Source organism: Danio rerio, chromosome 7, assembly GCF_049306965.1.
Source record: "Danio rerio strain Tuebingen ecotype United States chromosome 7, GRCz12tu, whole genome shotgun sequence".
Lineage (NCBI taxonomy): Eukaryota > Metazoa > Chordata > Actinopteri > Cypriniformes > Danionidae > Danio > Danio rerio.
In genome coordinates this window covers 45,270,815-45,286,148 of record NC_133182.1, presented here as the reverse complement: position 1 = coordinate 45,286,148, position 15,334 = coordinate 45,270,815, and the positions used below count along the sequence as shown (strand labels likewise).

Genomic DNA, 15,334 nt, shown 5'->3' with positions numbered 1-15,334 from the left:
TGTAGTGCAGGTGTATACAGTAAAGGAGGTCTCACAGAAAACACCCTGGAGCAGACCAGCTGTGTCAATAATTATAAGTCAATCCTCATGTAGACAAGCCAATTAAATATTTTGATTTAGTTTTTTTTTTATCATGAGCTCGTGATTAAATCTCACTGAGGGGAGGAATGAACCAGCGCTGCCCTTTCATCACTGCTAGACACATGGAATGCGATGAAACGGTCGTGAGAAACTGGTTTCCTCTCCGTAATGCTGTTGCGTTTTACAGCACAGCTTGCATTTTGGTTGAACCAAATGTCAAGAATGGCAATCAAACTTTCTGATGCAGGATTGTACAGTCAGATCCTTAAAATACGAGAGCTTGTGGTCTCATGTGAAAAATGTAAATACATGTTTTGTTTCTTGACAGTTGAGATGATCTACACTCATGGCTAAAAAAAGGCTAGTAATGTTTTGATTTCAGTCACACAGCTGGTAATTTGTTAAAATGCCCAACTATTCCAGGCAGAGAGTTCAAGGTTACGGTGTTCCCAGACTCTGTGTGCTGAAAGGTTTATGATCTGTGAGGTTTATGCCCCATGAAAGGCTTGGCAAGCATGTCATATGTGATTAACTGCAAGTCTCATGTCAATAAAACAACAAAAATGTTTGCTCTGAAAATTTCTTTTTAGAGAAAAAAAGAGGACAGCGGCCTCTAGTGTCTGAAAGATGATGGTGCATCAGGAGCAATAGCCATAGTTGTCCCTGCATTTTAAACAAGGCCTGAATGTGACTTTTGTTTAGACACAGAATGATTAGAATAGCATTGCAAAATAATAACTATATGTGTTGCACAACTTCAAGTGGCAGCTTTATGAAGGATAGACAAAAAAGCTGGATCTTGAAGATCTCAGATGCACTCAAGCTACTTAGCTATTTAAAATGAGCTGAAACAACACAATTCTTGAGATTTTTTTCTGGGACTACTCAATTGTTTTATGTTCAATCCACTTAAATATGTAAACATAAACTTTAAAAAGTCAACTTAATTTCTTCATGTTGTCCCCACACAAATTGATTGCATGGAACTCAGCATTTTTTTTTACCGTGTAAGAGTTTATTTGCTCTAAAAAATATTTAAGATGAGCGATTTTATGTTTAATCCACTTAAATTGTTAAATTAACTTAATTGATTTGTGTTGGGACAACACAAATTATTTCTGTAAACTTTGCATCGTTTACAGTGTGAAAACAATACAACTACACACATGCACACAGTTAATAAAGTGATTTTTTAAAGTATTACATATTGCTTTATGCAATGTAGCGCAGCCTATCAAAAAAAAAAAAAAGATTTTGCTCAGTAATGAGCTCTACATGATTGCAACGCTTCTCATTATAACGAATTGCTAACACAATCTCAATAAGAGATTCACTGTGCAGTTTAATGGTTTAATTGAAAAACGGAACTGTGACAATGTATAATCTATTACTTATGTTTAATGCTGCTAAATGCTATCTACACACAGGTCTCTCTAGCAGTGGATGAGAAAAAAATGTAATATGTCCAAACATCAACAGCAGAGTTTTATTTATTTTTAAATTTTTTTAATGGGGAGGGGTGCATGGAAATGTTTGGAGAAAAAAATATTATATTTTAATTAACAATTTATTTTAATAAATCAACAAAACTGTAGAAGTACAAAGCAAATACATAAAAGTAGGCTCAAATAAAATAATAAATATAAAATAATGACCATACAAAATTAAATAAAATGTGAAGGAATCAAGAAATGCATCAAAATTGGACAAACAAAAATCCTCAATCAGTATCCTCACTGTTGACTAGTTGCTTAGCATGTTATTAAAATATTGGCGTTTTTATTAGTACGTATAAAGTACATATTTTCTATGATTTTATTCTACATCCATAATTCTACCCGATACCTAAATTCAACTACCTTAATAAGCTAGTTAATAAGCTTAAAATAATGTGTCTCCAAAAATATATATACTATAAAATGAAACGAACATAAATTAAGTAACTTATTAAATAATGTTCAGTATATATCAACCTCAGTAACTTTATTTTGGAGCTGGGCTTGTGTGTCAATAAAAGAGCATGTTTTCTTGACAGCAGGGTGTTTGTGGCTGAAGAATAAAAGGAAGAAGGTCAGGTTACAGGCTGTATATATGACTCAGGGTATTGGCAGGCTAATTCTCCCAGGAGATCCCGCTCTTACCCCTCCGCTGCTGCCAGTAAAGCACAGTTTCAGTTTGCCAGCCATATGGAGCTGCCAGAGGGAAGAGCCTTGAGACGTCCTGTAATTGTGGCAGAGCCTCAGCTGTCATCCCTTCACCCCATCATCTTATCTAGGCTCCGTTGAGACAGACCAGTGTGTCCCTCACTGAAACTCACTGAAAAAAAATAAATAAATAAAATTTAGTCAAATTGACAAAAGTTTTTACTTTTAGTTTTTAAAGTCGAGTTCATGTATGGAATTTAATTGCTCATAAAAAAGTAAAGTTACATAAACTTTACATAAAGTTATGTAAAGTAAAAATGTTGAATGAATTTAACACAGGTCACACAATAGTGGCAAAATAAAACAGACAAAACCGTCTATGTTAAAGTAATGCAGCTCAACATTTAAATGAGACATTTGGGATGGGAATTCATATACATGGGACATTCTACCAGAACCGTGTTATCTGTCCCTGAAATTAAAACAAATACAGTGAATAAAAAGTATTTCATGTATAAAATGGACTGATGGTTGATTTCTGTGAGTTGTTCTGTAAAGGATTTTGTCATTCCTTTGGATCTCAGATTTTTTCTTTATTAAAAACACTTTACACTGTACAAACCCTGTCATTGTCCTTGTCCTCAACTCAAATGAACTTAACAGTTTAACCGTTTTGTTATGTTAAAAACTGTTATTTAGGGGAAAAAACCTTCAGAGTTAGCAAAGGTTAAGTTGTTATCATTAACATCAATAGATTAAAAATATAAAATTATAAATTCAACAAATAAATACTATTTTACAATTGTCCCGACGCTTCCGTCAGTTCTGTCACATTTGCATTGCATTTAACATAAAATGCATCCCATACACAGTTAAGGCTGTGACTCAGAAGTGAAATCATTTGACGGAGGAGAAGCTAACAGTGATCAGGGATGCGTACTATCATTGAATTGTATGATTCTATGCTTGTCTTTGTATGATTTTTTTTAAGACAACAGACCCTGTAACATTTTTATAAGTAAAAATGTATGTTCCTGTAAAATGTACCATATACTTAAAAGTCAGCTAACCTAAATAAAAAATAATAATAATAAAGTACATAGAAATATCCTGTGTTCAATATAAAAAATAACAAATTATGAGAGAAAATAGTGCCAAAATTGTGTGTGTGTTTTTTCTTTTTTGTTATTCCATTATACTAAATTATCCCTTAAATTGGACAAATGTGTCCAACAGGGCACATAAATTGCAAAATGAGATTACTATTACTAAATAAACTAATGAAAAATTACTAATGATGAAAAAAGATTGCTATGCCTGTTTGTAGATCTGCACAATTTAGCCGCCTTTTTTTGTTTTTACTAAAACTCTCTATTAAAAAAATATTTGAGAATAAATATTAGTCAGTTTGCCTTTTCAGTTGCCTTATGTTTACTCCAAAGGGCTACAGAGGAGTTCAATTTAAAATTTTACTTGTAACTTTTTGAATGAGAACTATTATCTAATAAATACATACTAGTGTCTAATAAATGCATATCTAATGAATAAGAACTGATCTCTAATGAAGTACTCAAATACATATGTACTATTATCTAAACATTAAAAAATAACGAATAAGAACTATATAATACATAAATATCTAATACTATCTAATAGGTACTAGTCTCTTATTATTCAGTACTAATATCTAATACACTGTAAAAAAAATATATGAACAATTAGTCATGACAGCATGTTTTTAGTTCATTGAAACTAAATAAACTAAGTTAATCATGTTCTAACTTAATTTCATAAGTTATGCAAGTTGTTTTAAGTCAGTTTAATAGGCTCATAAGGGCAATTTGATTCAGCTTAAAATTTACAGTGTAAATAAGCAGTGCCTAATAAAGAATAAGCATTAGTATCTAATGAATAAGCAATATTATCTAGTTCTACTTATAAACTAGTGTCTAAAATGGGTACTAGTAACACTAAATTAGATACTTGTGCGTTTTATTTAATAAATGACACCCTCTGGTTTTGTTTTTGAAAAACAAAGGATGAAGTAGGACGTTTGCCCACGTTGTCATGTGATCTTTCCACCGGCAGATGTCGCCGCACATTAACGACAAAAAAATCGTTTCATGATCATGCCAAAGATTTTGCCAGCCCCAAATAAGGCAATCACCATGCGAAAAAATTTAGTTTTTTTTTTTCCAAAAAAATAACCGCAGACCCTATCTTGCGGCCCCTGTTTACTTATGGTACTTGTGTTACTTATGGTTATGAATTGCTTTTTTATCGATTGTTCATGGTTTTCATAGATATTCATAACAACAACTATTTTAGAATTTATATTGAACTTAAAATAAAAGTTTTCTTTTTATAGATGTTGTAATTACAAAAGTTAAAATGACTTATTTTGTATTAAAGTTGATGATATTGTTATTTACGTCCTAAAATTACTCGAAGACAGCAGAACATGTAAGAGTAGCGTTGGTTATACTTCACACAACTTCCATGATGAAAACTGACATCTGATAGAAGAACATTTTCAATTGAGACGTATGCTCTGTTCGCTTGAAGAAGAGCCCCGTGGACCAGTTTTCTCTCCGTACATTCAGTTCTTTACCATGGCAAAGCAAAACAAACAACTGACCGCAGATCAGCGAGCGAGTCACATGCGCTAAACATCAGCGAGCGCGGCAAAGTCTGAAATGACATCATTCAAGCCAACGCGGATAGCGCTGTCTTTTCACATGCCTGATCACAATTCTAAACATCTAGGCAAATAAGTATTTTAGAAATGCATATGTCCAACGCGGCATTTTAAACAAACAAAATAATACGTATAAGTTCTGAGGAACCACATGGCTACATATCTAGCTTGTCATTCGTTTTTTATTAAGTTGTCTCTCAGTATTTACGTTCTTTATAAGCACGTTTTCGACTCATACTATGGCGAAGACGTTGTTATGAATATTAATTTACTCTCACCGCCTCTCCCCCGGAACATATGATACATCCTGTCATGTGCCTATTTAATATTTATGACTCACTCACTGAGGTCTGCTTTAACTGGAAGAACGACATCGTGCGTCGTTTAATATTCATGAGCTCAGCCTTCACCGTAGTAGGAGAGGCGTCTGACGCGAGGTCCTCGGGCGCTCAGTGTGCGCCTCCCTTTGTGCCTCTACACTCAAGATGGCTCCCGTTTTAGAGAAGAAGCTACTGGGCGCAGTCGGGACAGGCGACACTATGGAAAACAGCAACGAGGATGATGAAGGACAAAACCTCTGGTACGCACGAACCCTCAAAGCGTCCATTAGAGCAGCTGGTTTTGCAGGGAGGTTGTTTATTTGACAGTGTGATCTGCTGCTTTGTCACCAGCCGGGTGCTGCCCAGTTCAGACGCCGGTCCCGGATGAGCTCCAAAATACTTCACATTAACTTGTAGTAAAGTGTGTGTCGGGCTGGGTCAGACATTGGGAGTTGGCTACACAATAAAGAAAGTCTTCTGAAGCGTTTGGACGCAGATTATCTTGGTTTATTTGCTCATGTCATTCTCAGTGATGACTGTTGTGTGCTGTCGGTTAATACTTTGTTAAAATTCATCGGTTTTACGTTACATGCTTTGTAGTGGTAAAGTGGTTTCTCAATAAGGCGTTAAATCGTTAACTGTGTGTCTATATGTGCATGTTTTATTTAGTTTTTATGAAAAGTGTCAAGATGCTAACTCCTGATCCCTGATGTGATCTAACGGTTGATTGGTCATTCATCTCTTTAATGAACGTTTCCTTTTGCTAGCAGCATTTTTGTGGATGCTTTGGTAACATTTTATTTCTTAGTTTTGACAGCCAACAACAATAACTGTCCACACAACTATTGATTATTGCATTGAAATGTCGAGTGATTTGTCATCTGTTGTTTTGTCTTTCAGGTCTTCAATCCTCAGCGAAGTTTCCACACGCTCGAGCTCAAAGTTGCCTTCTGGGAAAAATGTTTTGCTTTTCGGTATGTAACTTTTGCTAAGTTTTGTTTTTAGTCAAGATTCATATTTAACTTCTGTGTACAATCTTTACATGTAATGTATGTAAAACGTGTAGGAAATTTATTTGTGTGAAGGAAACTGGTGTTAAGGCATTTATCACCCAAAGCTGAACATTCAGCCATCATTTTCTAATAATTGAAGGAAACACACACTATCTACTATATCTATGAATATTTATTGAGCATTAATGTTGAACAACTGAATGTAAAGCACACGTTGCCTAAAATCTAGTCACTTTTTTTTCTTGTGAAAAAGAGACAATAAATAACTTTTTGCTTTTGTAAACAAAATAAAATATTTTTTATGTTTTTCATATTAAAAGTAGAAAATAAGCAGTATCTCTTCTAGATATCTAGCATAAATATTTTAAATGTAAAGAATTTTATTGTAATGGAAAATATGCCATCTCAACGCATCTCTGGGCAGCTTCCAATCATTGTCAGTGGAGTGCAAAGTAAGGCTTGACTAAGGCCCCGTTTACACTAGTGCGTATTAGTTTTAAAACGGCGTTTTAGAATGAAAACGATCCGCGTCCACACTCGCGTTTTACCCAGCGTTTCTGAACTGCTCTCCGTCCACACCAAAACGCTGAAAACGCACATCACGTGACCACACACACACACTTTGGCAATCGCTGGAGCCCATCTACCCAGATGAGAGCTCTGCTAGTCGGACTTCTCATCAAGCATCTCCCGCTGGATCTAATCTCACTATATTTATTAAACGTGATATTTCATTCATCTTGTTGTCTTTATCTAACGACATATTCCCTGACTTTGGTCACTGGAATCTATTACTTGTTCTCAGGTAACGTGTTTTGGCTGAGCGCAAAGATAAGTTAATGATTAATGTAAGCACGTAGCCTACATTCTGTATATTGACTGATCGCTTGCCTTTATTTCCTATAATGTATAAACTTATTGTATGTTATACTTTTATAATGGCCATTATCGATTATTAAAACTGATATTCAGCAAAAGAGAGGGTGTGTTTCGTATTTTCACTGAAATTGAAAGGAGGCAGTTGTTATCGGCTCCGTTTTGTTATAAATATGCACACAGTGAAGATGACTCTCATGCAGCACGACGCCTCAACATTTCTGCTGTCTGTTTAGTTGTTAATATTAAAATAAAAATAGGCAGTTCCTTATATCAAGTTTACATTTTATTGTTGAGAAAGTGAAACAACGTAGCCAAGGTGATGTGAATGAAGTTATAAAGTACACTGTTCCCTGTGAAGATTGACGCGTGTCCTCGGTATGTTTTCCATATCAAACTGAGAAGAAGAGATGCAGCCTTGATCAAACTTGCGAAGTCTGAACTTACACGGAGAAGATTCAGGACTGAACTGTGTGTTAGGCTACTTAATATTGAGGAAATGCCCCAATCAGAGAGGCGAATGTCTGCAGCCCCGCCTCCGTTTTCAGATATCTCCGTCTTTCCCCATCCACACTGAGACGGAGCTGCAGCGTTTTAGAATGAAAACGGCCTCTCCAGCGTTTTCGAAACGCTCCGTTTTCGGCGCTCGAGAACTCCGGCGTAGTGTGGACGGATGGCGTAACCGTAGCAAAACTTATGCGTTTTCAAACTAAAACGCATTAGTGTAAACGGGGCCTAAAGATCAAATGTGGCTTCAAAGTGGATGCAGAAGTATAAATCAGCCTTAACTGCATGCCAGTTTTTTAAGGATTCGTAAGTTTCGGCGACAGCCATAGTGAGGGGTATAGACTGCATGAAGGCTGCGCTGAACCATATGCTTGAGCTTGACGCAGAAGTATAAACGGAGCGGGGTCAATAATTGACTTGGAAAAAATTTATTGATTATAGGCTCTCAATGTCGATTTCTGTTATTTTTCAATTAATTGCCCAGCCCTAGCTGAACACAAATAATTTATATATATATATAAAAGTCTGCTAACAACAACAACAAAAAATCTAAACATCTTGCATTTAATATAAATTGTAACGCTTCAGGATGAAAGAGTAAGAAAATGATGCCAGAATTGTCTTTGTGTGTGTGAGTTGTCTCATAATACTTCATTATCCCTTTAACTTGTGTGTAAAGCTGAAATAATTTTCTTTTTAAAGACTGAAGAGTATGCAGTATTGAAATGATTTCTGGTGATGTTTTAGGGGAGGATGGGTCAGGAAAGACTACGCTTATGTCAAAACTCCAAGGAGCCGAGCACAATAAGAAAGGTAGAGGGCTGGAATACTTGTACCTGAACGTCCAAGATGAAGACATCGATGGTAAGTGCTTTTAAAGTGGGTCATATAATAATAGTAATAATAATAAATAATTGTTATACATAATGGCAAATTACATCTGTCATTAGTTGTCATAGCTGTGATTATTTAATTATCTTGTTTGTGTTAAATTCGTTTATTTGCATTGAATTTGAAATATGCTTATATGATGATTTGTAAACAATTTGCGTAAAGCTAGAATTAGATGGTTCAATAATGAAAAATCTGTTTTCCTTAGTTTTATAACTTTACTATAAACCCTTCCAGATTTGACTCGCTGTAGTGTCTGGATCCTGGATGGCGATTTGTATCACAAAGGCTTGCTGAAGTTTGCAGTGACCGCAGAGTCGTTGAAGGACAGTCTGGCCGTGTTTGTCGTGGACATGTCACGTCCTTGGACCATCATGGAGTCGTTGCAGAAGTGGACGAGTGTGCTGCGTGAACATGTAGACAAACTGAGGATCCCACCTGAGGAGATGAGAGAAATGGAGCAAAGAAGTGAGTGCTGTTTTGATTTTGAACAACTTAAGCCTGGTTTATACTTCTGCGTCTGGTGACCGGCGTAACCCACGGCGCATGCAACGTGCGTGGCTGTGCATTTATACTTCTGCGCGCTGTCTCTGTTGGTCTGCATTAACACTTCCGAAACGCTAGTTGGCAGTGAGGTGTAAATGTTCCTCTGTGTCGAGTTTCTTCGCTGCTTTTTTGCTTTTCCTGAACACTTCCGATATGTACAAGTGGCTCAAACTCGCTCATTTTGAGGCAGGAACCGGCAGACGTGCAACAACTTTAACTATGAGGTAAACACAAAACAAAACTTTCCATCCGGAGCTCCTTCACGGGACTCCACACTTGTAAACAATCGCTACATTGGGTTTGCGCCATTCGCGTGGCTCTCGGGTCCGCCCAGACTCGTCAGCGCTACCAAGCCGACCAGTCACAGAGCTTGAACTACGCGTTGTTGCGACGTGTAGTTACTTTTTTTGAGAGGTGCACGTCAGCGACGGCCATGGCGAAAGGCTATGCGTCAGCGCCGTAGCATACACCGGTGTTTGACGCAGAAGTATAATCAGCCTTTAGTGTTACTCATTCAGATTTGAGCATGATTTATAGTTGATGGCATGTTTGTCATCCATCTTTCTGCTGGACATATTAATCAAATGTTCAGGATAAGAATTCACTGTATAGCTGAGTTAGAGGATATTTTGTTGCCACAATACCATTTGTGAAGTTGTCAAATGAGCTTTTTGCTTGGTAAAAATCGGTCTTCTTTTGGTGTGTTCAGCAGGCAAAGACTATAGAATACATAAGACATGTCACTCGTATAGTTTTGATTGGGGAAAAGTGTAAATGTTAATATAGTGAATAAAGCCCACCTTCTAGTACAGGAGCCAATCATCAATCACTATAGGATTCTCCAGGGGAGGGGCTTAGATCAGACAAGTGTTTTTACGACAGTTTCTGCAGTGCTTATGCACCCTCTTTAGGGCTAAAGTCTAGATGGCATAGAGCTGTGGATACTCGCATCAATGTAGCACAATTTTTGTGACACAGTACAACAATAATTAATAGTTTTACATTACTGTGAGGGTCGGGGAAGGGGTAGTGGTTAAAAAAATACAATTAATGGGTAATTAAATAAATATTAAAATGAATTCTTATTAATTTCCGGTTCTGATTTTGTATTTTGTATGAAAAGAACACGAGGCACAGTCCGTCTCCTCAAACTTGCAAACAAAGAGGTTGCTTTGATTGTTTTTGGAGGAGGTTTGCCATCAAGACTAAGTTGGGAATTACTTCACAAGATCAGTGTGATTGGAAGAGGCATTATTCCGAGGAAGATAATGGGCAACACTTAAACATAAACAGCCATGAATGAGGTTGATGTCGTGATCTCGTTCGAGTGTGCATTAGATTGGGCAAGCTGGAAAATACAGATTTAGTTTGATTTGGATGTTTAGAAATGAATCTTAAGAGACAGTTGTTGTTTAATTCTATTAGTGATTCCAAATAGGCAGTTTAATCCTAAGCTTGGGGCGTTTCAAAGATGGCAAATTGTAAAATTACTTGCCTTGAAGAGTCTTTGGTTTAGGTATGTAAATTTGGCGAATTAGCAGCAGATGATGGTTCCTGCATGTTTACATATTCACTTTGAGAGAAACAGAATTAGTTAAAAGAGTACAGTAAGTGACATATTGTGGTGAAAGTCTTGCAACAGTAAAAATGCATTAATTGTTCCTAATGCAGCAGGGGTGATGTGTAGATTAAGTTATTTGTTGTTTTTTGTTTCATAGGGAATTCTATTTTTTATCACGTATATTAATTGATTGTAGTCATTTATCCTAATATATCATGTTCTTTAAAAAAAAAAAAAAAAAAAAAAAAAATATATATATATATATATATATATATATATATATATATATATATATATATATACATATATAAATATAAATATACATATAAATGTATATGTGTATAATATATATGTATGTATACGATACGATGTGTATCACGATATAATGTTCACGATTCGATATGTATCACGATATTTGGAATAAAAATAGAAAATTAAACTGAAATGCAAATTTTACCAAGTAAACTATTTTTTATGTATTTCTTTTGTTTCAACTTGTTAAACTGAACCTTCTTTAAGAAAATAAATTAAACAGGCCTGTCTCTGGAAAATACTTCTTAAAAAATATTATTATTGAAATGATAGAGACAAAATTAAGGAACAATTTCAGTAAAGGTGCAAAAAAAAAAAAGCTTTCTATTCAATTGAATTTAACAGTAAGAGCTTAAGGCTTTGCTTGGTCACTTGCGTTTTTTTGTGTGTGCAAAAAAAAATCCACATTTCCAGGTAATCAACAGTTCTATAAGATAATTCTGAACTGATGTGTATCTGTCTGAGATGTTTTTATGGGCGGCTGTCTTCATGTTGGGCATGATGAGTGACAGGGTGGCCGTCTTTTCATTACACAGGACAGTCGTGGCTCTTTTCAGCAGTTTAGGCAGGTTTACTATTTCTTCGGTGTAGCTGATGTCGGTGCTAACAAGTGTATCATGTTGACGTGCATTTTTGTGTACCTCTACTCAGAGTTAATGCTCGTCATAATCTAAAATGTGATATGATTGTTTAAATAATGTGTACGTTTTCGGTTTCATTTTCACTGCTAAGTGCTGTTCATACTACCCACGCGGCTCCTGAACGATCACTCTGTTCCACAAACTGAATGTTGTTTACTACTTTATTAGTCACAACCTGCAGGTTCTATTCAATGAAGCCGACGCGCGCGTATGGCAAACCGTTTTAGCATTTAAACCTTTGTTCTGACTATCCATAAATATATTTCATTCATATTTAATTAAATTCATTTAGAGATATCTCTAATTACAATTGTGACTAGTCAAAACTCATTTAGAGATATCTGCAAATATTTTTCAATGGAAGTCAATGGAGGAATATGACTGTTCATAATATTTGCAGATATCTCCAATCTGATTTCGTACTAGTTCAATTGTAATTGCAGATATCTCTAATTGTCATTCTGACTAGTCGAATTATAATTATGACTAGTCAAATATATTAGATATCTCTAAATATATTTATGGATAGTCAGAACAAAGGTTTCAATGCTAAAACGGCTTGCCATACGCACGCGTCTATCAGTCCGCCCTCTGTAGTAACAGCTCACGGTCAGCTCACGTCATGTGTGATTTTGCGGCCGCCAATACATCATTATATGAAGACTGAATGATATTTTAGGGTGAATTGTACCTTATAAATACAGTATGTGACTTTTAACAGCATTAGGAGGTATCCATGTCGCTGTGCAAAGTATGTAAATCACTGTGAAGACTTTAAAACTTAGGATGTTTGACGCAGTATGCGTATCAAAAAGCGGACGAGTCTAAAGCAATGACTGTACAACCAAAATGTTGCCAGACATCTGATTTTGAGAGGATGGGCCATCCTCTATTTCAGCTCCACTCATCTTGGTCTGCTAACATTACTGCTGCTGCAATCTGAACTCATGTGTGACAGCAGGTGGAACGTAGCTCACGTGCAAACAGCTCAACTAATAAGAGAAAACGGACGTCATATTGTAATGAAATCGTCATAACGCCACGATGCATATTGTGACATTTTTGCATTGCAATAAATCGTACAACGATAAATCGTTACACCCCTAATATATATATATATATATATATATATATATATATATATATATATATATATATATATATATATATATATATATATATATATATATATATATATATATGCTTCTTGTGAAATTCTTTAGGTCAGTCGTTCTGACTTCAAAAGTTTATTCTTCAACAATTTCAAGTAAACTGATGGTTGAAATAAAGGGATAGTTCACTCATTTTTCATTATTTGTTTTTGGTGAACTGACCCTTTATGCTTTATCCAATCTTTTGTGCTAAGGCATTTGATAGCTATTGTTGTTTATATGAGCACTCCACTGTTGTACCAGGTGTGTCTTCAGTAAGTCAGGATGTTTCAGTGGTGTGAAGTGAGCATCAGAGGTCTTAGACGTGAAGCGAGAGGCTATTTCTGAGGATGAGTGTTTGTGCATGTGCCCTATAAATGGCTTTGAGAGCAGAATGGGGAAGTGGTTTGGCAGTGGTATTGTTTTTAACTTCTGTATGGAATCTAGAGCCCAGTGGTTTTATTTGGAAGCACTAATGCGTGTTTGGTTGCATATATTTATGTACATATGCTGCTTTTTGTGTGAAATGCATTAAAAAACTACTGTTATATATTTTTTTATTTCTTTTGATTTCTTCTGTGTCTCATGTTAGGCTCATAGAAATGTTTTCTAATAATATGAGCATGGGGAGAGAATGTTTAGTATTGGCTGTGTGAAACTGGCATGTACAAATAAGTTTTTGCTACGAGGAACAATATTGGAAGTCTTCCATGGTTTAAATTAAACACTTATTTGTCAACTGCAGTCACTATATCTAAAAAGAAAGAAAATTATACCTTTAAGTAGGGCTTCACAATATATCGTTTCAGTAGGTAGGTAGCATGATCACCTCACAGCAACACATAGTGTATGTGTGTGAATAAGTGTGTATGGATGTTTCAACAAAACAAATGCTGGTAAAGTTGGCAGTTCCATCCCCTTGTGGCGACCCCAGATTAATAAAGGGACTAAGCCTAAAAGAAAGTGAATGAATGAATGAATTAATGAATATACATACTTCACTCCCCTGTCAATCATCCCAGTCAATCAAAATGAAAGATTTTCTAAATAGAGCCTCTCAAGTCATCTGGTGAAATTGTGTTTGTATTGCAATGTATATCGCAGAGAGAGAGAAAAAATATCACAATGTCAAATTTTCAATGTCGTAGACCCTACCTTGAAGTGTGTAGTAATTTTTCTTGCAATATTTCCAATTTGTAGTTTACATCCACATGTCCTATACGTAAGAAACCCATTTAAGTGTGGTCAAGCAATCGGTTGTCTTGCTATCAGACAGCTATACATTTGCATGGGCTAAATTACATTAGTTCGATTTAATTTGAGAAAACATGTTTAAAATATTGAGTTATATTTATTATGACTTCAAGCTGTGCATGCTTATTGGCCCTCAGTTATGTGTCTAATAGAAAAAATCATCCTGCGATTATATATTGCCATGAGAATACAATTTCACTAGATTTGTTGAGTAACTATTTGGAAAGAATTTCTCATTTTAGTTTAATTCGGATGGTTCTCTAGGAGAGTGCATAAGCATAAAATGGAAGAAACAGGCAAAGATAAATTCGATGGAGAAAAAGATACAAATAAATAAACAGAATTGTATTGTTTTCTGAGTCGTCGAACTGTATTCCAATCTACTGCAATTGAGTAATCAAATATAAAATAATACTGCATATTCTTCGTTTTATGAACAGTCCATTAAAATCAATAAATATTTATTTGTCAAAGTTACAAACATTACAGTTTATTGTACCTTAATGTATTTACAACCCCCACAAAGTCACAGGCCTTAAAAACATTTGCAAAATGATAAATCATAATAATCCAGACTCAACACTGTGTATAGTTGCGATGTGACTGTTGCAAAAGATCACATTACGATTTCAATGCTGAAACGAAACATTGTGCTGCCCTAAATTAGTGTCTGAATTAGCTCATGTTCAGTAAGTTTTATGCACTGAGCATAATGTAGTGGCAAGCACATGGCTTGGATGTTTGCAGTTTTTTTTGTTTTTGTTGCTTTATCTGCATTTTGAAAACAGTTTATTTGGCTGTTTAGATTGCTTGTAAAGGTGATTTTTCATGCTATTCTGGTGGTTCGTCAGTCACTTTTAAGATTTCCATTTAGACATTGAGATTCGTCACAGTCACAAATTTGTCTAAATCGACTCAGCTTTGTAAAACTGACCCACCCAGAAAAAGAGCAGTTGCTGCTTTAAGCAACGCTGAGATTAAGAAGCACAAGCAGTCTCTTCTCACTCCTCACATTATTCTGGACTCAGTGATGTCAGCGCTGGTGGGAAGGACAGTTCAGCCTCTCTTACAAGCCATTGCATCATGGTCTTCTCAGCGAGACGTTCCTGACATTTCACTCGTGGCTCTAAACAGGACATGAGCACAGCAGTCAAACCACAGTGCTGAAACATACAGTCTCACAGCTCTTAGTCAGCTCACACATTGACTTGACGTTTATTTTACAATGTACAGACATCTGGATGCACTTAGTGTATTGGCATTTAAAGTTATTGTTCTTTGACATCAGGCTTTTTTAATGTACTTGGCTTTCATGGGAGTTGAATACCTGTAAATGCAG

General features: G+C 35.6%; 1 protein-coding gene and 1 long non-coding RNA gene across 3 annotated transcripts in view; one reads left to right on the top strand and one right to left on the bottom strand.

The window, feature by feature from the left end:
* Window positions 1-2,042: 2,042 nt before the first annotated feature.
* On the bottom strand, window positions 2,043-4,906 carry LOC141375106 (uncharacterized). Its single transcript, XR_012382595.1, has 3 exons — window positions 4,740-4,906; window positions 2,223-2,397; window positions 2,043-2,130 (listed from the first exon to the last, which is right to left on the bottom strand). It is a non-coding gene; the product is annotated as an uncharacterized lncRNA (long non-coding RNA).
* A 495-nt stretch (window positions 4,907-5,401) lies between these two features.
* The window catches only part of dync1li2 (dynein, cytoplasmic 1, light intermediate chain 2), a 29,428-nt gene continuing 19,495 nt past the window's right edge, over window positions 5,402-15,334 (top strand). For both annotated transcript variants that reach the window (XM_005166450.6, NM_001017669.2), the window contains 4 exon segments: window positions 5,402-5,503; window positions 6,144-6,217; window positions 8,387-8,503; window positions 8,768-8,998. In XM_005166450.6, coding sequence (XP_005166507.2) covers window positions 5,409-5,503; window positions 6,144-6,217; window positions 8,387-8,503; window positions 8,768-8,998 — 517 coding nt within the window. In that variant the 5' untranslated portion in view covers window positions 5,402-5,408.